We start from the raw sequence: 26,378 nt of genomic DNA, 5'->3' as shown, positions 1-26,378 counted from the left end.
GGTAAATTTCAAGGACAAGCAGCTTGAATTCATGGCCTCCCAAAGCCTCCAAATGGGAAATATACAGGGGTACATGCGTGACACCTTCCTGCAGTTGCGCAAAATTGCACGTAGTGTACGGGTAGGTGTAGGCACTCAAGTGCGCATTGCCAACAGTATTGACACCCGTTTTGCAGAACTAACTGCTGCAATACGGGAGCAGAATAGCCATATTGGGAGCCTGGCACAAAGTCTTACAGCCCTAACCCACACATGCACAGCGCAGACCAATGCCCTCCTAGCTATGCAGGCCCAAATACAGCAGCAGCAGGAAGGCAATGTGGGAGGTGGCACTACCCCAACCCTCAGCAGTGTCTCCAGCACCCCAATAAGTGTCTCCCCCACTTCCCCACCCCGTCGTAGTGTGAGGACCCGTGGTGGGCTTAGTGCCAGCTCTAAAAGTGGTGTAGGGCTGCCTGATGCTGGCCGAAGGTAGCTGCTACATCAGTGTTTCTACATTAAAAAAGCCCAAATATCTGTCTACACGGCCCCACAGTTTGTATTTTGCACATGTTACATTGCAGAATGGTTTACAGCAAAAAAAGTAAAAGTTACTAACCGCATAACATTGTGTTTGTGTCTTTTTCTCAAGATAAATGAATGTGTGAAATATAACATATTGGAATGGTATATGACTATGGGATTGCAGTAAAGTAGTGTGCTATAACTCATTGCCTGGCAAAGGTTGTGGATGCACATTTTCCAGCAGGCTCTGACACTCATGGTTTGGACTGTAATGGTTGTAGTGTGTCTGCGCATGCTGGCACATGTAGTTCCACAACACCAGTGAGCCATGTTTCACTGCAAACTTCATTCTTACATGTACCAAGAGTACTTAGAAGGTAGATATCAGCAAGGGATAGGTCAGCACCACCATGTGCATCTGTTGTTAGGTTCAATATGGGTGGAAACAGATGGTATTGGTCAATAATTTGTTAAAGAGTACACTTCCACTTCCAACACTGGTACATTTTGGAGTACAGTCCACATGTGCTTACCAGAAAAGTTATGCCTGCTGATGTATGTCTGCAACAACTTCTTTATAGCAAGTAACAGTAGAGTAAAATGATTTGACAAAGTGGCCTGTGATACCACCAAGGCCCATGAGGTCACAGACTGAGTGGAGGCTGTGGACAAATAGTGCTGGACAGACACTACATAGTTGCCACCCACAAAATGGGCCCAAGCATCTCTCACCTGCTCATATAACTCCGACAGGGTAATGGGGTTCAGCATAACCATCCCCACAACCTGTTGGTCCGACAGGTAGTCCAGGTACAGGTGAGCACCATACATACGTGGGGTACCCAGTAGTGGGGGGGCTACCAGCATCTTTTGCCCACCTTCCTCCCTCCTGCGTTGGTCCTCCAATTGGGACACATCACAGATAACCAAGTTTAAAATAGTCATACAAATCTACATTATTTAAACCCTCACAGGTGTCCTTACTAATGTTGGGGTAAATGTAGGGGTGTTTGGGAGTGTTAATGAAGGCACCTGTGTTGAAAATAAACATGTGTGCACTTGACCAAAATGATTTGTGTGCAAATGCGCCAAACAGAACCAGGTCTGAAAAAAGTGCGATAAATAGACACCTAAAAAGTGCGATTTGCAAATGCGCATAGCATTAAATAAGCGGTTTGTATAGTTTTGCATTGAAAAACATCTGGATGCGATAAAAGTGCGAATTAATCTCGCACTTTTGTTCCGCATACCTTTACGCACAAAATATGCGATTTCTGTCCCTTAACGCATCACGATAAATTGGCGATTTCACAGAAAAATGCGATATCGCCATTTTGTGGTCTAAATAACGCCAAAAACAGAAAATCGCATAGCATAGAATGTCACCCTTTGTTTTAAGAGTATTTCCATCAATTTCCCTACTACTGATGTAAGGCTCACTGGTCGATAGTTGCTTACCTCTTCCTTCCTTGCATCCTTCCCTGTATCTGGAGGGATGTACGTGGTATGATAACAATGTAGATAGGCAAAATTGATATTTATTGGAACTGCATCTGCTACTGTCACATACGGTGTTCAAGTACTGTGTATCTCTTTGTATTGAGATTCCCTGGTAATATTTGTTTCCAGAGCTACAATATGGATACACTGTATTTAATGCTCCTGTGTTAGGTGATATAGTAATATCTTCATCACCCAACACAGGAGCACCTGCATCACAGATGCATTAGCCTGGAAGCACCCATGAAACTCTGGTCATTCCCGTGGGTGCGTCCCTTCGCTGCCGCCCCACTGCTAGATGCGAACAGGAAGGTGAACAAGCAGGCCACCGTACCTGCTTGCACCAAGCAGCTGCACATGCGCATTTCCAGATCCCCTAGCTGGTGCACAGCTGTAGTCATTACTAACTGTCACATTCCCCAGATCCCCTAGCTGGTGCACAGCTGTAGTCATTACTAACCGTCACATTTCATACCTGCTGCAGTCATTCCTACTATAGATCCACAGGTTGCCTGAGACACATGAACTGTTAGTAGATCTTGAGGACCAGTTTGGCCCCCTTTCCATAGACCTACCCTATCCTGGTTCAATTAAGCTCAGAGGACTCATTATTTAGTGCAGCAGCTTTCCTATACCTGTTTGGCTGCACAATGTGTGCACTTCATTTAATAAAGTTCAAATCAGTTTTAAAAGAAAAAAGCAAAAAAACACATTCATGTTTTCAAGTGCAAATTTTTATTATGAAAACCTTGGACGTCTTACCCGGCTGACTGTTATTTGGGAAAGATGAATGGATGCCAAAACAAGAACCACAAAATCTTTTTCACAATCTCAATGAAAGTTAAAGTTGGGTGATTGGTCATTGCCACTTCAGTGTGCAAAAGCCAACCAACGGTATTATCCGAGAACCCAATCTCCAGAACATAAACAATGTATCATTTGTATGGTTACAGCACAAATAATGACAGATATCGATGCTTGAAAGTGAACGACCAAACAGTGCCAAAATACATTCATCAAAGGGGTGACTGATCCTCAAACCGGTTAATACCAAATAATAACAATAAATAAAACCAAATATCAATATTCTAGACTACGCAAGTCAAAATGGAGACTGAATAATTCCAATGTAATGCCAAGATGGATTCAATTCAAGGGGGATATTCAATCTCTTGCCGCCATTCCCGATGGGGGAGATGGCGGTGGGGCCCTATTCAATGCGGTCTTCCCCGACAGCATCAAACAGGGTTCTCAGCAGAATGTGCCCGACTTCACAAGCGGCCGGGAATTGACTAGCTCCCAGCAGCAGCTCGCCACTCAGCAGGCGGGACAGAGTCCTGCCTGCAAGATCCCTGTCGAGCCGGCCGAGAACGGGACAGGGTCACGGCTGTCAGCCCAGCCTGACAATCATGACCCTACATTGAATACCCCCCTAAATGTAAAAATGCCACGCGGGTGAATACTCTTTATTGCCCCTGTACGTGCTCCTTCCACTTTAATAGAAGAGACTTTTGTGCCTGATCCACTTTAAAACCATTGCCTCCAGCCTGCAAAATGCTTATCGCACTAGTTAAAATACTGGAATTTCAATTCTCACTTTTAAAGGTCTTTTCCTTGGCTATATGCTTTGTTCACCAGGTGTATACACTGCAACAATTACTACCTTGTACTATGCAATAGTCACCCATCACGGTCAAAATGTAATACAGCCACAAAGAAAGAAGCAGTCAATGACGCTTGTACCTTACAGTCAGGTGTGTGTGTGTGTGTGTGTGTGTGTTTGTGTTACAATAAATGTGACCATTTAATCTAGGAGCACAAAAGGTTCCAAAGAATCTAAATTTATTTAAAATGCTACAAAGAAGAGCGCCCCCACATGGCCGATGGCATCAGAGCAATCGAGTCAGACATCATGTCCTCTTGCCTCCAAAATAAGAGGAGGCCAAACGTCTCTCCCCTGCGTCAGTCAATGTCCTAAGCGGTTAGAGATATTCCAACATTGCTGGAAGTACCACATATGGCACCTACATCTGTGTCGTCAAAACGTTATTTCTGAAAGACCTGGGGAGGAAAGAACGAGACTTGTGATAGAGAAATATATATCTATAGCTATATATCTATACACATTCATACATTATCTTCTTGAGCCGATACAAACGTCTCCAAACCAATTAAAAAAAAAAAAAAGGGAACATTTCTGCTATCATTTCCCCAGCGGCTGCAGCTACACAACTTCTTTATAGCAAGTAACAGTAGAGTAAAATGATTTGACAAAGTGGCCTGTGATACCACCAAGGCCCATGAGGTCACAGACTGAGTGGAGGCTGTGGACAAATAGTGCTGGACAGACACTACATAGTTGCCACCCACAAAATGGGCCCAAGCATCTCTCACCTGCTCATATAACTCCGACAGGGTAATGGGGTTCAGCATAACCATCCCCACAACCTGTTGGTCCGACAGGTAGTCCAGGTACAGGTGAGCACCATACATACGTGGGGTACCCAGTAGTGGGGGGGCTACCAGCATCTTTTGCCCACCTTCCTCCCTCCTGCGTTGGTCCTCCAATTGGGACACATCACAGATAACCAAGTTTAAAATAGTCATACAAATCTACATTATTTAAACCCTCACAGGTGTCCTTACTAATGTTGGGGTAAATGTAGGGGTGTTTGGGAGTGTTAATGAAGGCACCTGTGTTGAAAATAAACATGTGTGCACTTGACCAAAATGATTTGTGTGCAAATGCGCCAAACAGAACCAGGTCTGAAAAAAGTGCGATAAATAGACACCTAAAAAGTGCGATTTGCAAATGCGCATAGCATTAAATAAGCGGTTTGTATAGTTTTGCATTGAAAAACATCTGGATGCGATAAAAGTGCGAATTAATCTCGCACTTTTGTTCCGCATACCTTTACGCACAAAATATGCGATTTCTGTCCCTTAACGCATCACGATAAATTGGCGATTTCACAGAAAAATGCGATATCGCCATTTTGTGGTCTAAATAACGCCAAAAACAGAAAATCGCATAGCATAGAATGTCACCCTTTGTTTTAAGAGTATTTCCATCAATTTCCCTACTACTGATGTAAGGCTCACTGGTCGATAGTTGCTTACCTCTTCCTTCCTTGCATCCTTCCCTGTATCTGGAGGGATGTACGTGGTATGATAACAATGTAGATAGGCAAAATTGATATTTATTGGAACTGCATCTGCTACTGTCACATACGGTGTTCAAGTACTGTGTATCTCTTTGTATTGAGATTCCCTGGTAATATTTGTTTCCAGAGCTACAATATGGATACACTGTATTTAATGCTCCTGTGTTAGGTGATATAGTAATATCTTCATCACCCAACACAGGAGCACCTGCATCACAGATGCATTAGCCTGGAAGCACCCATGAAACTCTGGTCATTCCCGTGGGTGCGTCCCTTCGCTGCCGCCCCACTGCTAGATGCGAACAGGAAGGTGAACAAGCAGGCCACCGTACCTGCTTGCACCAAGCAGCTGCACATGCGCATAACAGTATATGCACGGCCACTCACCATCGCTCCCATGCACGTACACGTAGGAGAGCGTGGCGTTTAGAATAAGGTCCTATATCTCTTGCACATGTTCCATCTGCCCTACCTACAGGGTGACACTTGCTTTTTTTTGTTGTTGTGTTACTTTCAAATCACAGTCAGACTAGATAACCTGTCAGTCTATTTCCATGTAGGTTGTGGAGTTTGAATTGTACACGTATGTTATGATTGGCAGCCATTAGCACTGATTGCCTGTCATTTTGACCATAAATAATTTGTTTTGGTCACAAACCACCAACCCTGCAAGAGCCTCACAGCATCCCAGGGTAACTAGGCACAGTTAGGGAATCACTGGACTGTGGTTAAAGGCTTCAAAATAGATTTCTCTGGAACAATAGTTTAATCAGTGCTGTTTTATTTCTACTTTACCAGCTACACAGAAATACTTTTGTACAGTTTATAGATACGTTATTTTATATTACACTTTGTTAAATTACAAATGTTCACCGTATTATATACATTGTATATTTACAAAAACAACTTCGGAACACCAGTAGTTGGTTAGTGTATTCCCAAGCAAGAGCTTCATCGTGAATTTCAAAGAATATCTAAAGCAAGTAATAGAAATAGCCAAATGCATCAAAATTATATGGATAAACTATGGCACAACTGGTAGGCGGTGCAAATAAGAAACTCTATACTTCACCAAACACTACATCACATAGCGAGCTGGTCTACTGTCTACTCTACTGTAAAATACTTACGGGGGAGGGGGGGGGAGATTTTCCCACTCCTGGAACTCTCCGACGTAGTGGCACTCTTGCTTGAAATAGCGACATATATTCTTCCAAACAATATAGCCTCTTAAAAGGTCATTTTCTGGTGATCCTTGAGTGCAATGAACACCATACATCACACAAAGCATTCAAGAAGTCCAGGAATGGGGCATAGATTTCCCCAATGATGGCTTCAGCTAATTCAAAGGGGAAGCCTTATTTATAGAGGGGAGCCATGTCTTTTAAAATGATGGCACCACTTAGAACCTATTATTTGAAGATAATCAGACCGGATCATACGACTCTACAGAAATAGTTAATCCTTCTTGGGGAGGTTATAATGCCTAGACCAGGGGTGGCCAAACTGGTCCTCGAGATCTACCAAAGGTCCACGTTTCCAGATCCCCTAGCTGGTGCACACGTTTCCAGATCCCCTAGCTGGTGCACAGCTGTAGTCAGTACTAACTGTCACATGACCCAGATCACCTAGCTGGTGCACAGCTGTAGTCATTACTAACTGTCACATTTTATACCTGCTGCAGTTATTCCTACTATAGATCCACAGGTGGCCTGAGACACATGAACTGTTGGTAGATCTTGAGGACCAGTTTGGCCACCCCTGGCCTAGACCTACCCTATCCTGGTTTAAGTTAAGCTCAGAGGACTCATTATTTAGTGCAGCAGCTTTCCTATACCTGTTTGGCTGCACAATGTGTGCACTTCATTTAATAAAAGTTCAAATCAGTTTTAAAAGAAAAAAGCAAAAAAACACATTCATGTTTTCAAGTGCAAATTTTTATTACGAAAACCTTGGACATCTTACCCGGCTGACTATTATTTGGGAAAGATGAATGGATGCCAAAACAAGAACCACAAAATCTTTTTCACTTTTTTGCAATCTCAATGAAAGTTAGTTGGTTGATTGGTCATTGCCACTTCAGTGTGCAAAAGCCAACCGACGGTATTATCCGAGAACCCAATCTCCAGAACATAAACAAGGTATCGTTTGTATGGTTACAGCACAAATAATGACAGATATCGATGCTTGAAAGTGACCGACCAAACAGTGCCAAAATACATTCATCAAAGGGGTGATTGATCCTCAAACCGGTTAAATACCAAATAATAAAAATAAATAAAACCAAATATCAATATTCTAGACTACGCAAGTCAAAATGGAGACTGAATAATTCCAATGTAATGCCAAGATGGATTCAATTCAAGGGGGGTATTCAATCTCTTGCCGCCATTCCCGATGGGGGAGATGGCGGTGGGGCCCTATTCAATGCGGTCTTCCCCGACAGCATCAAACAGGAATCTCAGCAGAATGTGCCCGACTTCACAAGCGGCCGGGAATTGACTAGCTCCCAGCAGCAGCTCGCCACTCAGCAGGCGGGACAGAGTCCTGCCTGCAAGATCCCTGTCGAGCCGGCCGAGAACAGGACAGGGTCACAGCTGTCAGCCCAGCCCGACAATCATGACCCTACATTGAATACCCCCCTAAATGTAAAAATGCCACGCGGGTGAATACTCTTTATTGCCCCTGTACGTGCTCCTTCCACTTTAATAGAAGAGACTTTTGTGCCCGATCCACTTTAAAACCATTGCCTCCAGCCTGCAAAATGCTTATCGCACTAGTTAAAATACTGGAATTTCAATTCTCACTTTTAAAGGTCTTTTCCTTGGCTATATGCTTTGTTCACCAGGTGTATACACTGCAACAATTACTACCTTTTACTATGCAATATTCACCCATCACGGTCAAAATGTAATACAGCCACAAAGAAAGAAGCAGTCAATGACGCTTGTACCTTACATTCAGGTGTGTGTGTGTGTGTGTGTGTGTGTTACAATAAATGTGACCATTTAATCTAGGAGCACAAAAGGTTCCAAAGAATCTAAATTTATTTAAAATGCTACAAAGAAGAGCGCCCCCACATGGCCGATGGCATCAGAGCAATCGAGTCAGACATCATGTCCTCTTGCCTCCAAAATAAGAGGAGGCCAAACGTCTCTCCCCTGCGTCAGTCAATGTCCTAAGCGGTTAGAGATATTCCAACATTGCTGGAAGTACCACATATGGCACCCACATCTGTGTCGTCAAAACGTTATTTCTGAAAGACCTGGGGAGGAAAGAACGAGACTGGTGATAGAGAATTATATATCTATAGCTATATATCTATACACATTCATACATTATCTTCGTGAGCCGATACAAACTTCTCCAAACCAATTTTAGAGAAAAAAAAAAGGGAACATTTCTGCTATCATTTCCCCAGCGGCTGCAGCTACACACATGGTAGCAGAGGAGTGGTTAATTTACGTTTGCATGTATGTATGTATGTATGTATGTATGTATGTATGTATGTATGTATGTATGTATGAAGCCTTAAAGAGAGAGCAAGTGGAATAGTTGCCCAGAGCGACCAAACCAGCATCAAATTCTGGTCATACACCATTAACAACAGCTCCTACCTCACTGTAGTAGGGGGGCTGCCGCTGGCCGCAATGCTGTGCTGGTCCCCACGCCCATACACTACACAGGACAGGCACAGGATCTACCTCGGTACTGCGCATGCGCATACCATAGATTCTATGGGCTGCAACCGAAGCAGCCCATAGAGGTCCCAATGGGGTGAGTGTCAGGTCACTGCCACGGACTGCATCTGGCTTCACGAACACTGAGCATAGTGGCGGATTTTACCTGAGGCTGAAGTCCATAGGTCAAAACCGCCACTGACTGCTAGTGTATGGCCACGATAATCAGGGCTGCTCCCCTAAACAGGGGACAATTCCCCATTAGTCCTTAATGAGATATGGCCATACACTGTGGTATATCTGGGCTCCTACCCTGGGGAGGAGGTGACAATTCCTTGTCCCTCACCAATGACATCACAATGTATGGCTATAAGATCAGGCTCCTCCCCTGTGAAGGAACAGGGGAAATGTCTGGCGGTCTGCCACCGTAGCGTCGTCTACACTGACCAATGCAGCCAACCAAATATCAATTCTTTCCAACTGGCTTGTGGTTGCACGCTGCACTACATTGTACAATTATTTGGGCGATCAGTCGATATCCAGCAGATCTGACAGATAATTGTAAAGTGTATGCCCAGAATAACGGTCATCTCTCACCTGAAAGGCTATGCTAGATAAGTGAAAGTTAGCAGCTGTTCGGTTGCTATGGGAAAATTCCTCACTTGATCTGTATCCAAGGTTTGGGACATCTCCTGCCCTCTAAATGGCAGTAATACAGAAGGCCTTCAAATCTAGGCTCAAAAGTATAGCATTGTGGTTACACACTAAGTCAGGCATGTCCAACGTTGGCACTCCAGATGTTGTGAAACTACACATCCCAGCATGCTTTGCAATAGTTTAGCATTCTATAATAGCAAAACTGTGGCAAAGCATGCTGGGATGTGTAGTTTCACAACATCTGGTGGGCCAACGCTGGACATGCCTGCACTAAGTGATAGTCGTTTTTTTATATTAGTGAGTGAGATCATATTGAAAAAAATTATGAAACGTTACCATCTTCACTGTCTAGGTGATTAGAAACTGCAAGTGCAAAGTTCCCATATGGAAACGTTTAGCCATAGGCACACAGAGATATCTTACCCAAGTTCTGACCATCTTTAGTGCCCCAGCTGATACAATAATGGAGAAGCAATTGCTCCAGTAACTCCTTCTCGTCGAGGAATTCCAGTTTCTCAATCCTGTGGGTCCAACAACAAATTATTAAAGTGCAAGTAAAATCAGTATAGGACACTACAGTCATGTCATGATCACACAACTCCTCTTCAAAACGACAGAGCACACATACAGTACAAACAATCCAAATAATAACAGTACGTATGAATCAAGTGTATAGTAGCTGTAATGATGGCGGGAGTGTCAGGCTTGGAGTTTTCTATTCTGATGCTGGTTGGAGATCCAGGCTTGATCTAATTAAAGTCAGTAGTAGATTGCCCCGGTCAACCCATGTTATTGGACTTCTGGGAGGTTGGATAGCAAAGGCCTGGTCAGGTTAACATTTGAGGATTCTGTGCCCCTTTCATTAGGTCACTGAGTGCTCCTTACATATACTGGGCTGTTTGGACTGCTTAAATATTTCCTTTAACATGCTGTTATTATGTAGCTATTAGTACTCGACTTGTATATCCTTACAGTAGGTTTGTACTACTGTAGCTACTGTTACTTTATCACTCGAGGTCAGTCCATGCAGGTATATGATCCTTATGGCGCCTTTGGGTATTTGTTTTAATTCTCATCCTGTGAATGTGGTATTACATCCTGCTAATAGCCGACATATGATCTTTTATTTTTACCTACTGTCTCTATATCGATATAATCGTTATGTCCTCTACTGTGGATTGTGTTCATGTTAAAAATGTAATAAAAAAAATGAATTTAAGAAAGCAGTTATGTGCAAAGCGGACGGAGTATGTAGGAAATAAAGTCTGGAGATGTAGGGAGGAGCGGTGAGGAGATGGGCTACCAAGCCGACTGTTTTGATTCTGTATCGGTGGAGAGACTGGCAGAGGGGAGACGCAAAACCAATTTTTTTTTTAAAAGGAAGAAAATGATGCAAGTAGCAGTAAGGAAAGATCGAAGGCCAGAAAGGACAGGGAGAACAGAGGAGAGGGAAAACATAACAGCAAAGTGGGAACCAGGGAGTCCTAGGATGTGGGAATGACAATCGTGGTGACTATGGTGAGGACAGAGGGCGGTGATGTAGAGGAGAGATTAAAGTATGATCAGCACAGAGGTGTTACTGGAAGCAAATAAGCTCACCTTGTGAAGAGGTTTAGAGGGAGAAATGGGCAAGGGTACAACCTTGAAGGTTCCCAATAGTAAAGGGGAGAGAAGGTGGAAGTGGGTGGACAGCAGTATTAAACACACCCATGAGTAGAAGTAGTTGAATTTGGCTTAGAGGAGGACATAGTGACCTTGGTGAAGGCACTTTCAGTGGTGTTTAAGATGAAGAGGATGGAGTCAGTGGTGTTTAAGATGAAGAGGATGGAGACAGAAGAGGTGCGGTGATGGTATACCACCTGCTCAAGGTTCTTGGAGGACTAAAGGATGAGGGAAGTGGGATGGTAATCAGTGGCCGGAGAGGTCAAGGCAGTGCTTCACAAAAATGGATGACTACATGTTTTAAAGATGAAGGAAGAGTTTCATTGGAGAAATAGGATGACCAGAAGGAAACGTGGAAGCAAGCAGCAATCGGTAGGGACTGGCCGAGGAATAGGTGGGGACAAGTGAGGGATGTGTACGAGGGAGTGGACTTCAACACCAGAGGCTGGTCTTCTTTTCTTAACTAACATTTGGGAATTTGATAGTAATTTACTGCCCAAGTGAAGTGACCTAAAAATACACGCAAAGAAATAGTTCAATTGCAGAATGCAGAAATGACCATGGACAGCACAGTGTTACTCACCGCGACACGTCAGCCTGGGGGAGACTACTGTACACCTGCATCATGTCCCAGGCATCTGCTGCCTCCCATCCGTTACACAGTAACCGCTCCCTCTGCAACCAGAGCTACCAGTGAATGCATAGTACTCAGCAATGATGTTCCATTACAAAACATGAAATGCGGTGGTCAACTGGACACATAGGATTACACTTCCGGAGCGTGAAAACTGCCTTTGATGCCGGTTTGATCTGGATATGTGGCCCTGCGGCATCTAAAGCAGAAATGTACTTATCTGGCAAGTCTATTTCTATGCTTTATTATCTGAATTATGGGGCCTACACATGGGGAGATTTGCGGAGGGTTCTGAGTGATGCTAGACCGCTCAGAACACTCAGCAAGATCGCTCAGCACACAGCGATGTGTCAGCGCTATGGCCTCTACACAAGGAGCGATGTAGGGGCATTTTCTACTAATAAAGGCATCGGAAGTGAATTCACCGATACAGAGAACATAGGAGACACAATTGCTGCACATTGGCGAGAACAGGAAAAGGCTGCTGACCTGAGACTGGAGTGACTGACAGGCTTCTACTCCAAGCAGGTTACATTGTCTCCTGTGCAGGTTTTCAATCATAATCTGTCCAAAGCGATCAGCCATGTTCACCTGGTGGGAAGGAGAACAGAGGTCGGGACATATCGTTATCGGATCACTACCTCTTAAAATGACTAAAATAAACTCAGACAGCTCTAAGGAAATAATATGAAAACTTGTTAAATGCATCCCCCCCCCCCCCCCGGCCTAATAAATAAAACCTGGTCTGGACGTGGTGTATTAAAAGTATCACCTGACCTACTGCTGCTACCTCAGGACTTCCCAGAGTGCTTTTCAACATTAACCATTCTGCCAAGGCTACCCCAGGCGGACTTTTTTTGCCATCTTCTCCTTTACTATCAATTCTCAAAAGCCTAGCACAAAAGCATTGTAAATTGGCAAAGCTAATTCCCTCCATACATTAGTCTGAGTCCCGGCCGGGGGGGGGATCCAGGGTGGCTAGAGCGCATACTATACATCGTGTTGTGGTCCATTTGCATACAATGTAATCCTAATCATTGCCCCGGGATACAATGTATAATTGGTGCAGCAGTGACCGTCTCTGGATCTTATAAGACACATACTGAACCACCGCATCGGATCGGAATCAGACGTAAATGACATACAATTACACACTTTTCAAATTATTTATTGGCATGATGAATCGAAATCATGTCTTTAGACAGTGGGAGACAAAGACAAAACAGGCAATCCGATTGGCTACACCAGAATGCATTGTTACCTGTTCATAGGTTATAAACATGGCTGTAGGGAACGTGCTGGAAGCCCACTTCAACAGGCCGGCCGACTGTTCAGTGGTCATATATACCAACACACACTCCGCCACCAACAGCGTCGGCAGCCTGAAAACAAACAGGACTTTAGAGTTCTGCACCCATGCTGGAAGACCGCTGCGATGCCCAGAGTCTCAGGGATTGATTGGTCCAGCTGTTGTGAAACTACAGGGCCCATCATGCCTTGCCCCAGTTCTGCTATAAGGGAATGCTAAAACGATGGCAAGGCATGCTGGGATGTGTAGTTTCACAACAGCTGGAGGGCCACAGTTTGGACATGTCTGCTCTAGTGTGTGTGCACGTTGCGGGGAACAATGTATTCAATGTTGGAGGTAATGCACTTGAGCTTGTGGCGTCTCTCACAGGGAAGTGGATAGGGAAGTGGATAGGGAAGTGGATAGGGAAGTGGATAGGGAAGTGGATAGGGAAGTGGATAGGGATGTACTAAAGATCTCTTTACAAGGCCGTGAAATCCAGAGATAGGAGAGTAAACTGTCGTTCCTGAAAAGGGGAACATTATCCCCACATTCCCAAATAGGCAAATATGCAGCAGGGGGGGATTTACTGAAATTTCTAAAAATGAAAAGGTGATTTGGCGGGTATGGGTCATTGAGTTGACCCAATTTAGGTCGACATGCGTGAAGTCGACCACTGAAGGTCGACAGACGTTCAGTAGACACCTGAAATAGGTCGATATGGCGAAGGTCAACACAAGCATTAGGTTGACAATAGCAATGTCAACAATCAAAAGGTCGACATGAGTTTACACTTTTTTGTCCTGAAGTCCAATCACTTCCCCATCCGCGTCCCATCCCCATGCTTCGGGCACGGTGCCGCGCTACGCTCGGCACACTATTCTATTCTCCCTCCACACCCTAGCGACTGGTAGGGCACGAAATACTACCCGTCGGACCTATTTCAGGTGTCGAAGACCTGTCAACCTTCAGTGGTCACCCAATTGACGTTATCCTGATCTTGTCCATTGCATCCAATCATATTCTGACTCGTTTCTCGATTGCATCCTAGAAAATAGACAGAATCCGATTGGTTGTTATGGGCAAATCACTCCTGGGTGTTGAATTGTCATCAGCAAATCTGATTGGTGGCTGCCCCAGTTTGTCCCGCCAGCTCGGAAGACATGCTTTTCGGTCATGCTTCTTCTTGAAGGCCTGTCTGGGCCAACTATGTGTTACTAGCACTGGAAAGACCAGGTCCTACTCCTCCTCCTCCAACATAGTGGGTCCTCTTTGAAGCAGACTGGTTTCCATGATTCCATAGTCTCAGGTGGAATAGAACAGTAATAGACACGGTCATTGAGGGGAGGATGGAGAGAGAAGTAACAAGTTTATTTGAATTAATTTCATAGTTCTGTCAAACCATGCTACTGATTGGCTACAGGCGCCAGGTCTTATAGGGGGCGAATGAATGTTTGCAATAAAAGTCAGAGCCCCAAAATGAACCATGTTAGAGTTACACATTAAGTCAAATAGACACCTTACTGTGGGTCCAAGCCAAATTTCTTCAGTTTCTCCTCCATGTCTTTCAGGTTTCTCAGATCTGCCCCGATGATGGAGAACCGTGAGGAGTCCAAGCTGTGGGCGTCTATGGACAGAGATGGACAATGGCATCTTCACAAGTATTTTTTTGAAACAGGGCACAGCTTGGCTACACTTACAGTAACCACATAGGGCGCTATGTAATGTGCTCCGCGAGTGTATGATCTGTCAGGGTTATATGTAGAGCACAGATGTGCCTTAGAACGAGATGGCAGATAATTATTTTATTTATATAGCGCTTTCTCCAATAGGACTCAAGGCGCTTAACAGATAGAATGAATGTAATACAGTACAGGAACAATGAAGTACAGAAAAACTTTTCATAAACAATACTTAAGGGAACGAAGGAATTGCTTGAGTAAACAGGAAAGTCTTGAGTCTGTTATTGAAGCATTCTAGAGTGGGGACCTCTCAAACTGTGCGGGGAAGTGAGTTCTATAAAGTCGGAGCTGAATGGCTGTAAGCTCGACCCCCAGATGAATTACGGGAGATCCTAGGTACTGCTAAAAGTCCTTCATCTACAGATAATCGGGTTGGACAGTAATCGGATGGGACAGTATGGAATTAGAAGCTGCTTCAGGTACCTTGGGCCTCGGTCATGTAGGGCTTTGAAACTCAGTAATTTGATCTTGAATTATGAGCAGCCAGTGAAGGGAGATGTCTGCGTTTTCATGGGTTTGACCATAAGAAATGCAGTAGAACATGTCATGAACAAAGCATGTAGCTACAGAGAGCCCCCCAAGGCATATGTGATGTGACATTGGCCACACTTGCCCAACTTCAACCCAACAGAGCATTTCTGGGATATGGTGTAGAGGTCCGTTCATACCCAAGATTCAGCACCTACAAATATCAAGGAGCTGTGAATCTATCTAGACAGCATGAGTCAACAACTCTCCACAGGTCTTCTGCGTACTTGTCGAGTGAAGACCACATCCAGTTGCTGCAATTTGCCTGGCAAGAAGGGGTCCTACACGATACCTATACATGCCTTATAGCACTTCAGTGTCTATTCAAGGAAGGTGTTCCTGTAAGGTTTGCCTTATATAGGAAATTATATATATATTTTTTTACACATTTGTATTTGAATTTATATAACAAATGTGAGCGACGCTGGCATCTTTAGTGGATATTTTGCACATCTCTCACAGAGATGTTGGAACTCAAAGGGTTAAAGAACAGGGTTGGGAACCATTACAGTAGGATGTGGCATAGTTTGATTTGGTGGTACTGTTGTGTGGCCCCTGCCATTCCATGCAAGAAAACGCCCCTTTTTCTAATTTGGGGGTGGGGGCACCAATTGCTCTTGCTGGCATAGTGCATCAAAATGAGGCTTGCTATGGGTGAGGGGCGATGAATGTTGCTGGCTGCTGCTGTGAGGTCAGAGGCGGAACTAGCGGCGATGCTAGGGGGCACCACTAAAATCTTGCCTAGGTCATCAGATTGTTCCAGCCTTTTCCTTTCCCCTTGCATTCTCCCAACATCCTTACAGTCTTCGTTAATATGACCACTCAATGAGAATGCGATAAATAAGTCTATAAAACATGACTAAAGTGCGCAGAATGATAGACAGCAGCCACCTTAGACAGCATCGATTTGGATGCGCCATAGCGGTCTAATTGGATATTAGCAGCCATCTTCTTTTGGCAATAGCAATGCTTGTATAGACAACCATAGAATGGTCAGATGGGATGGGACAAGCCTGCATATTCTCATATACGGAGCAGCTACATTTCCAAGACTGTCATCCACTGTGGTCTCTTACCATACAGTACCCAAGAGCAGCAGAAGTAAATGATGTACATACAAAGGGACTCACCTATAAGCAGCGATGGGCCAGCGTTACTTTCCATTATCTGCTTGGACAATGGAGGCTTGGACCTGTTAAAAATGAAAAATGCCAACTAAAAAACAAGCTTGTAGCTTACAATAGACACAATGTGTGACACAAGTGAAGTGATTTGGTAATGTCCCAATCTACAACATTATCTGTGCTGGGGGTTATAAATGCCCATTCTTACAGGTCCCTCTCACCCACATAACGTGGACGCAGGGATTCTGTTTTTTTTTTTTTTTTGACAAAACAATTTTATTGAGATATTAAGGGAGTAAAAAAAAAATAATAAAAAAGGGTGCTTATGTAATATCTGGGCGCCCGATTTTTTCATCGCATCCACGTTCACTCGCCACACTTCGGGCTCGGTGGCTACAATTAAAAATCGGGTCTTTACAATAAAAAAAAAAAAAAAAAAATCACATCACATGCCTTAAGTAGTGGCATGCAATGAAAAAAATCAGGCGCCCAGATAATACATAAGTACCAAAAAAAGTGTGCAAAGATTAGAGTGAAACAAATTGAGTAAGACAAATGTCAGGAGCACCTAAATCATAAGTAATAATAATCATAAGTCAAAGGTGCCCATACACTGTACAATTATTATACACAATTTGGACTAGATCGCATTGCATCATATCGTATACGTTTTGCAATGCAATGAGATGCAATCTAGTACAAAAAGTGCAGCACATTAATAATAATAATAATAATAATAATAATAATAATAATAGCAACCCATAGATTACAGAAAGAAAGACATCCAAGACAGACATTAGGAGTAATAAACACAGTCGCAAACCCGGTAAGAATAATGAAATCTCACCCAAACTTTGGTGTCACAGAGTAACAATGTCATTGATTCAGAAAAGTAAAAGAAAAAGGAAGGGTACTTGTTTCCTAGCACAGCCACAATCGCGGCCATCGGGGGTAATTTTTAGTGGCCTGCGACGCGACCGACGCGATGCCCCCGATTTTTCCATTGAAATGCATTGAAAACAGTGAAAATCGCGTCTGTCGGGTCGTATGCGGCCAAAAATGCTTAAATGGTCCACCCGCGATGGCCGCGATTTCCCCATAGGGAACAATGTTAAATGCCTCAATTTACCCGCGATGACCGCTATTTCCCATAGGAAACAATGTTAAATGGGTCAATTTACCCAAATCATCATAGGGAAGAATGGTAAATGGGCCAGAAACCCCCCAAAAAAACCCTGAACATTGACATGTCCCCCCAAAAGTAGTTCACGCCACCCCGCGATCAACGTGAACCCGAAGCGTGGCGAGCGCAGCGAGCCCTCGAGGGGCGGCGGTAAGCGTCCTCCGACCTTTTCATACCCCGCTATCCACGTCGGCGTGGAGTTGAGAATGGAATAGTGTGGCGAGCGCAGCGAGCCCGAAGCGTGGCGAGCGCAGCGAGCCCCGCGAGGGGACGCGGATACCTTCACAGGTAAACGAGTCTCTTCGCGGGCTTCACAGGTGTCCGCGTCGCCATGGACACCTGGGAAGCCCGCGAGGGGACGCGTATAACTGTGAAGGTATCCGCGTCCGCTCGCCACGCTTCGGGCTCGGTGGCTCGCTGCGCTCACCACACTATTCTATTCTCAACTCCACGCCGACGTGGATAGTGGGGGTATGAAAAGGTCGGAGGACGCGTACCGCCGCCCCTTGCGGGCTCGCTGCGCTCGCCACGCTTCGGGTTCACGTTGATCGCGGGGTGGCGTATAGTACTTTTGGGGGTCCATGTCAATGTTCAGGGTTTTTTTGGGGGGTTTCTGGCCCATTTACCATTCTTCCCTATGATGATTTGGGTAAATTGACCCATTTAACATTGTTTCCTATGGGAAATCGCGGTCATCGCGGGTAAATTGAGGCATTTAACATTGTTCCCTATGGGGAAATCGCGGGCATCGCGTCTGGCCCATCGCACCCGATTTTTTAGTGCATGCGATGCCCGCGATGGCCCCGATTTTACCCCCGATCATGATCGTTGTGGCCGTGCTAGGAAACAAGTACCAAAGGAAGTAATGAAAGAAGGGAAGGGGGGAGAGAGAGGGGAAGGGGGGGGGGGAGAGAGAGAGAGAGAGAGAGAGAGAGAGAGAGAGAGAGAGAGAGAGAGAGAGAGAGAGAGAGAGAGAGAGAGAGAGAGAGAGAGAGAGAGAGAGAGAGAGAGAGAGAGAGAGAGAGAGAGAGAGAGAGAGAGAGAGAGAGAGAGAGAGAGAGAGAGAAAGGGGGTGGGGGAGACAGGGAGGGAATGCATAGGTAAGAATCATCGAAACAGTACATAAACCGGAATTAGATGTTGATGGGAATAAGCATCATGCACAGGTAAATGAGGTTGGAAAAATTGATTTAAAAAAAGTCCAGGTGTTGATCTCTGAAGCTGTAAATCTTTGATTGCAAATCAGTGTCTATCGTAGAAATAAATAAGGTCCGCAGTGATTTTGTTTAAAAACAACGGAGCGAACGGCTCCGTGTATGGGCAGCTTTACAAGGCATCATTTGTTTTGTAAACAATTGCTGCTTAAAAAAAAAAAAAAAATCTGAGTTCGGCCAACATTCCGCACCTCCCCCGAACTTTTACATCCCGTGATAGGCTGAATTAGAGAACAATGGAACTGCCCACAAAATGGCTGCCTGTAAATCATCAACATCATTAGCGTCACTAGCTCTCTGTAATCTTACAGGTGGCTTTCTAAGGAATATTCAGCCATTACACAAAAAAACAAAACAGGACAATAGGCTAAACCCCATGGAGGTCCTATTGTACTTACTTTATGTTATATAGTTTTCTTCCAACTATCGCAGTGAAATCCACTTCAAAGTATTTCTTGGGGAGGAGATCATCATCCTAGAACAACGGTAAGATGACAAACGGTTACCTGAATTTAAAAGTACCCCGTACTGGAGTAAGTAAATGTTAGCACGCTCTCTCAAAAATGCAGCCCACACACGCGCCGATGCCGGCGGTGCGATGCTGTACGATGGGGTGCGCGCTCCCGCGGCACCTCATCGCACAGTACAAAAAGTATGTGCTGCACATACTTTTTGTACCTGCTTTTTCTAGCACAGCATCGCATCACATGCACATCGTATGCACAAGGCATACGATGCGATGCTGTGTGTGCTAGTTCAGCCCACAACGCACGCTGGAATCGGTGCGTGTGTGGGCTGCAATAGGACTCGCGCTTTACAGACATAAAAAAGCAACATAGGGCCTTTCCCGGGTTCACTTTCTAGCAAAGTCCTTCTTAGTTGCACAAAACCACGTGCACTGCAGGTGGGGCAGATGAAAAATGTGCAGAGAGATAGATTTGGGTGAGTTAGTTTGTTTCTGTGCAGGGAAAATACGGGCTGCTTTATTTTTACACTGCAATATAGATCTTACTTTGAAGTAAAACCCCACCCAAATCTAATTCTCTCCTCACTGTCAGAAGACAGCGAGTATTCCCCCAAACAGCAAGGCAGGGCGCCCGTTGCATTTAGCTGCGACCCGCACCGTTTTAGCGGCCGCACACGCCGTTTCCCCCTTGCTAGGTTTTTGTAGAGAGGAGGAAACGGCGTGTGTAGGGGGTCAGTTGAATATGGACCCTGCAAGCTGTGACAGCTCGCAAAAATCATTGAATACACCCCTATGTGAGTGGCTCAAAGAACAGTGGAATAGTATAATGAGAACATCATGGGCAACCATATCGCGTGCTCCTTCGATTATGGCTCAAATTCGCTGGTAAAAACATTGCTCAGCGACCACGTCGCACCGTGCACTAAATAAGGCAAAATCGCTCAGTTACTATATTGCACCGTGTGTACACACCTTTATAGCTTGTCCCCAACAGTGGGACAAGCTATAAATTCCTCCAGAGCATCACATCCCTGCACTGTATGGTTGAACACAGAACATTGTAGCTGTTCTTTCTGGAATTCCTAGACTTCCACCGATTGAGTCCTTAATAAGGATGTCCCCCTGACAGGTGCACTTACCTGGAAAAGGTAGAATTTCCTCTATTACTACGGAACTGCAGAAAAATGACTTAAGCTGTATTCAAGACATACCTTTAGTCTCCAGAAAGTGGTGTCCAGCCCGGCCCCGAGGTTGATAATCTGACAATTGCACTCTGTCCTCCTGAGGAAAGCATAGAGCAGCTGATTCACTCCCTGTACCCGGGCGTAGTACCCTAACACAGAAAGCAGAGGGAGAACACTCCTGTAAGGTCAGTAAGGAGAGAGCATTCCGACACTGCGGTCATGGCTGCTGACAAATGACATGTGACTGTGTAATGTAAAACATCATTGACAAGTATTTCAACAACTTTCATCCACACTCGGGTGTTGCCCGTGCTATAGCAGTTTGGTGGCGCAGTGATTTTAGAAGGGGTTGAAGTAATCTGGAATAAGTGAAGGTTATATGATCTGCAACCATTGAGAAAGGGCTTAGAGCAGAGTTTCTAAACTCCAGTCATCAGGGGACTGCCCCAACACTGCATGTTTTCCAGATCTCCTCAGCACCACCTCTTGCTCTTTTAAAACATGGGGCCTTATTCAGATCTGAGCTCAGTACAAATTTGTTTGGAAAATGGGTACTGCAGGTGGGGCAGATGTAACATGTATAGAGAGAGTTAAATTTGGGTGGGGTGTGTTGAAACTGAAATCTAAATTGCAGTGTAAAAATAATGAAGCCAGTATTTAATCTGCACAGAAACAAAATAACTCACACAAATCTAACTCTATACATGTTACATCTGCCCCACCTGCAGTGCACATGGTTTTGCCCATTTTCCAAACAAATTTGTACTGAGCTCAGATCTGAATAAGGCCCATGGTGTGGTGATGGCACTATGCAGGAGCAACAAGAATAAGGCTGTATGTTTCTATGGCTGGTAACTCACCTCTGTTAATTTCGGGAGCTTTGCGTTCCCTGGCCTGTCTTACAAAATACTGGATGTAGGGATCTTTCCAGTAACCAACACTGACGGCAAACCTGGGGGTAAAATAGATTGGAGGTGAGTGATGTAACAACAAGATGCATCCAGGAAGTTAACATACTCAAAATATCAATACTGATTGAATACAAACTTAAGAAATGTCGACATTTGTATCAGTCAACATCATGAGGCTCTGAGCCGCACATACAAGCAGACCACCTAGGAGTTAATAGAAATTATATACAAACGCCTTCCCTGCCACATATCCATGTGGCCAAGTTTCTAATGACTAAGACGCCCACTTCTAAAATCCTTGCACCCTGTAATATCGATTGGGGTGTCCTCAGACTCCACCTTCAGTTGCATCATTGAGATGTGCACAGCTCCTAAGCCCTACATGCTCAGCATTTCAACACATATTGGGCCTTATTCGAGTTCACTCTTTCTGACAAAATCCTTCTTAGATGGACAAAACCATGTGCACTGCAGGGGGGCAGATGTAACATGTGCAGATAGAAATAGATTTGGTGATTTTTTTTTGGTGATTCTTTGCAGGGTAAATACTGGCTGCTTATTTTAACACTGCAATATAGATCTCACTTTGAAGTAAAACCCCACCCAAACAGGGGTGTAGCGAGGGCGGAGCCACCGGAGCACGCGCTCCGGGCGCAGAGAGAACAAATGGCGCTGGAGCCGTGTGCCACCGGCTTCCCTGCCCTGCTTCCCCGCCCAGCTGCAGCGCTTAGTTAGACTTACACACAGTGCTAGTCGGAGTGGAGGTGCCGACATTTAGCTGCCTGTGACTCAGAGCGAGGCACCCGGCAGGTCAGAGCAGCAGGGACAGTGGCATCATGGGAATTGTAGTTTATATGTTACTGCGCAAACTTTGAGCAGTTAACATTTAAACTACAAATCCCATGAGGCCATGCTTTGCCCTGGGAGGAAGTCTCACACAGGTGATCTTGTTGTGAGACAGACTGAATAGGAAGTGGAACCGCGCTGGTGGGATCAGGATGCCTACATGCATGCAGGGTCAGTGAATGCTGTTGAGTTGACAAGGCTGTCCTGGAGGGAGATAGCTCTGGAGTTCTCTCCCTCCCCCTACCTCCCCTGTGTTTATCTAAGCAGGAGCAGCAGCGTCAGAAGGAGGACTCCTACATGCACAATATGTGCTGAGTTTTTCACTGACTTGGTAAAGATCTGTTTTAGATAATTAAATTGGTAGCTTATTCACTTATTCATCATTATCTGTTACTATTACTATTCACCTCCTGCAAACAAATTGGTGTGGGTGTGTGTACATATATATATATATATATATATATATATATATATATATATATATATATATATATATATATATATATATATATATATATATATATATATATATATATATATATGAGAACAAGTGTGGAATGGCGCACTTCTCAACTTTAGTCCATAATATAGTAAACAATGTCCATAACTTGGTGTTATTCTCTTTATTAAAAGTCTTTTTAGACAAAAAGTGCCGTTTTCACCCAACGCGTTTCGCCCAACAAGGGGCTTCCTCAGGGGTATCAGCTTTATAGAATAACGTTGTGGTAAAACTATAAACAGGGTGGAAAGTGTGTGTGATTCTTTCCTCTAAGCCAAAAGAGAAGGGCACCCAGCCTATGCTACTGTCTCAATCGGTTGATAACTGGCCCGAAATGGCCCCGCCAGCAAGACGGCCCCGCCAGCAAGACAAGTGAACACTTATCCAGGTGACCAATTGTATGGGCGATCCACTTGAATACCGGCATTTATTACCCCAAAACAACTCTTACTACCAGAGGCGGGGCCATTTCGGGCCAGTTATCAACCGATTGAGACAGTAGCATAGGCTGGGTGCCCTTCTCTTTTGGCTTAGAGGAAAGAATCACACACACTTTCCACCCTGTTTATAGTTTTACCACAACGTTATTCTATAAAGCTGATACCCCTGAGGAAGCCCCTTGTTGGGCGAAACGCGTTGGGTGAAAACAGCACTTTTTGTCTAAAAAGACTTTTAATAAAGAGAATAACACCAAGTTATGGACATTGTTTACTATATTATGGACTAAAGTTGAGAAGTGAGCCATTCCACACTTGTTCTCGTATCTTTTCTAATTCCCCTCAGCCAACAGGGGTATTGTGGAAACAGGCAGCAAACTAATAATCTCTCAGAATTTAGCGCGAAAAAGAAGGGGTTTGGTTGTATATACACACACACACATGTATAATGGGCATCATGTGTGGCTTATGTACGATTGGCATTACGGCATGTGGCATTATGTGTATTAAGGTGTGTCCTGTAATGTTCGGTTGTGCCCCCTTTTTGCCACGCTAGAGCCCTGCCTACTACAAATCTGTGTGTGTGTGTGTGTGTGTGTGTGGGGGGGGGGGGGGGGGGGGGCTAAGCGAAACATGCTCCGGGCACCATGGCTCCTAGCTACACCACTGCACCCAAATCTAATTAGATCTGCACCAGTTACATCTGCCCCCCTGCAGTGCACATGGTTTTGTCCATCTAAGAAGGATTTTGTCTGAAAGAGTGAACTCGAATAAGGCCCATTGTGTCAATCGTGCGTTAATATCGTATCTTATATAATAATCCCTAACTGCATGTGTGGACATTACAAAAATGCTGACATCCTGAATGTCGGCATTCACAACACGTAAACTTTGTAATTTGAAGAATGACATTGTTGACATTCTGAGTATCGACATGGTGAATATAGATATATTCAGGGCCGGTGCAAGGCACCGGAGCGCCACAGGTGAGTCGGGGTGGGGGCGCCCTGGTGCCGGGGGAAAGAACTAGCGCTATGCGGCGGCGCGGGAAGCGCTTCTGTTTTGAAAACACTGTTCGCACGCTGAGTGGCTGAATCTCAGCCACTCAGCGTGCGGCCAGTGTTTTCAAACCCGGCAGCGCTTCCTGCGCCACCGCCGCATAGCGCTAGTTCTTTCTTATTCACTGCAGGGACCCCCCCACCGGGCGTTCCCCGGTTTGCTCGGGGCGGGTGGTTGACGTCACATGACATAAGCATCCACCCCAAATTCAGCGAAGATTGTGCAGCAGAGAAGTCCTGGGCTACTTTCCTGCTGCGAACAGAGGATGAGCAACCATCAAATTATTTTTTCTCTGTGCGTGCGCTTAGGAGCAGATGTGTAAGCGTACACATGCGCTCACAGCATAACGAGGGGCATCCGGACAGTGGGGGGCGTGCATTCAACCTGCTCACTAGGTTTCGAATAGATGCAGCAAAGCGAGCAGTTCTGAATCAGGCCCTATGTGCAATGTCCCATTGGATAGATAGCCTACCTCTTACAAATGGAGGCATCATCACAGGTCCCCCTCACGGCCTCGTCCGCCGTGTCGGAGTCTTCCTTCCCGGCTGCACGGGACATGTTGACAGTTCGCTGCGGAGGCTGTCACGATTGAGCGAGCCCCGGACGGACCCCCTCCCACTCAGCTCGTTCACGTTTCAAAGCTGCCGCTTCATTGGCTTCCTGACGGCGATACCAGGCGCTGTGATTGGCTACGTCAGACCTTCCCTCTTTCAGAGCGCGCAATCCTATTGGCTGTGTGAGTAGCAGCAGTCAGGAAGTGAGCTGCTGGAGGTCGATGGAGGCGGCGGCGGCCATGTTTGATTTGGGAAAGAGGTGTGACGCAGACGCACTGACCATGAAGGCTTATATGTTGGGCATCGGTTTAATTGGGCCTGTTCTCTTTTTTTCTGTAGATTAACCACCAGCTGCTGCAGAAGTTCTTTTGTGTTTGGACTAACAATAGAATCCAGTTTTTTAACGACCATAGAATAATACTGTCACATACCTCCCAACTGTCACGATTCCGTCGGGACAGTCCCGATTTTCGGGTCCTGTCCCGACGTCCCACCCGCGGCAGGCATTGTCCCGCTGCGGGGGGGTGGCAGTTGGGAGACCCCCAATGTAGTAGAATAGACGCTGTGCGCATGCGCACAGCGTCTATTCTCGTATGAAAATGAGGTCGCGGCTAATTAGCATAAGCCGCGCCCTCATTTGCATACGCCACGCCCCCTTTTCGGACGCTCGCGCGGCTTCGCCGCGCGAGTGTCCCTATTTCTTCACATGAAAAGTTGGGAGGTATGCTGTCACCAACCTACGTTTAGTAATGGGTTTGATGCTGTCAGCCAGAATTAGCACAATTAGTAACAAGGGTTCAGAAACGGAACACGGTCACTAGGTCGACATCGAAAAGGTTGACATTAGGTCAACACTCAAAAGATTGACATGGCTTTAGGTTGATAGGGTCAGTAGGTTGACACAAGCATTAGGTCGACATTGGGAAGGTTGACATCAGTTTTCACTTTTTATTTTGAACCAACATGTGCCGACATGGGGTATTTCATGCCCTGTTACAGGACAGGCCAACCTGTGGCTCCAGATGTTCTGAAACTACAAATCCCAGCATGCCTTGCCACAGTTTTAACACTCCCTTATAGCAAAACTGTGGCATGGCATGATGGGATTTGTAGTTTGACAATATCTGGAGAGTCACAGGTTGGCCAGGCCTGCCCTATCATCTACTAGAGTGTGGAAGGAGAATAGAATAGTGTGCCCAAAGCATGGCGAGTACAGCAAGCAATACAAGGGTACGTGGTGCACCAATACGGTGTCCGTGTCGACCTTTTGACTGTATATATGAAATAACTTCACTAACAATATCCAGTGATTTATACTATATTCACTGCGACCCTATTTATCTCTAGCCGATACTCCATTCACAGACCAATAATTTAACTGAGATATCATTAGTACACTAGGTGATTCATCCCGCCCTACGAGCGCTCTTCACACGGCCGTAAGAAGCTCCGCCCCCTTAACTGTGAATGCCTTTATTGCGCAAAATATGGTTTATATGGAGGACTCAGTGGTGTGGGTGGGGGAGGGATAGGTGCGTGGGT

The 26,378-nt window shown here is 45.1% G+C and overlaps 1 protein-coding gene across 2 annotated transcripts; it reads right to left on the bottom strand.

Moving 5' to 3' along the window:
* Window positions 1–2,716: 2,716 nt before the first annotated feature.
* Window positions 2,717–25,123, bottom strand: LCMT1 (leucine carboxyl methyltransferase 1). 2 transcript variants are annotated; one of them, XM_083171873.1, is made up of 11 exons: window positions 24,755–25,123; window positions 21,391–21,482; window positions 20,558–20,679; window positions 19,279–19,355; window positions 16,490–16,551; window positions 14,614–14,716; window positions 13,063–13,183; window positions 12,291–12,392; window positions 11,751–11,842; window positions 9,929–10,026; window positions 2,717–4,065 (listed from the first exon to the last, which is right to left on the bottom strand). In XM_083171873.1, the coding sequence occupies exons 1-11, from the start codon at window positions 24,838–24,840 to the stop codon at window positions 4,043–4,045; spliced, it is 978 nt and encodes a 325-aa protein (XP_083027999.1). In that variant the 5' UTR covers window positions 24,841–25,123; the 3' UTR covers window positions 2,717–4,042. The 2 variants fall into 2 exon arrangements, with proteins under 2 accessions (XP_083027999.1, XP_083027998.1); XM_083171872.1 differs by lacking the exon at window positions 2,717–4,065 and adding an exon at window positions 7,084–8,433 and having other exon boundaries at window positions 24,755–25,103.
* Window positions 25,124–26,378: the final 1,255 nt, after the last annotated feature.

Source organism: Crinia signifera, chromosome 2 (assembly GCF_055691185.1).
Source record: "Crinia signifera chromosome 2, ASM5569118v1, whole genome shotgun sequence".
Classification (NCBI taxonomy): Eukaryota; Metazoa; Chordata; class Amphibia; order Anura; family Myobatrachidae; genus Crinia; species Crinia signifera.
The sequence above is the reverse complement of the archived record's forward strand: the minus strand, read 5'-3'. Positions and strand labels throughout refer to the sequence as shown.

What these genes read in the sequence shown, in the direction of transcription:
- LCMT1 (XM_083171873.1), bottom strand. Translation starts at nt 24,840, where the DNA reads ATGTCCCGTGCAGCCGGGAAGGAAGACTCCGACACGGCGGACGAGGCC. An exon ending in GTCAGTCACTCCAGTCTCAG is followed by an intron (nt 11,843 to 12,290) that starts GTCAGCAGCCTT and finishes CTCTGGTTGCAG; the next exon opens with AGGGAGCGGTTACTGTGTAA. An exon ending in CCCCAGGCTGACGTGTCGCG is followed by an intron (nt 10,027 to 11,750) that starts GTGAGTAACACT and finishes TTGGACCCACAG; the next exon opens with GATTGAGAAACTGGAATTCC.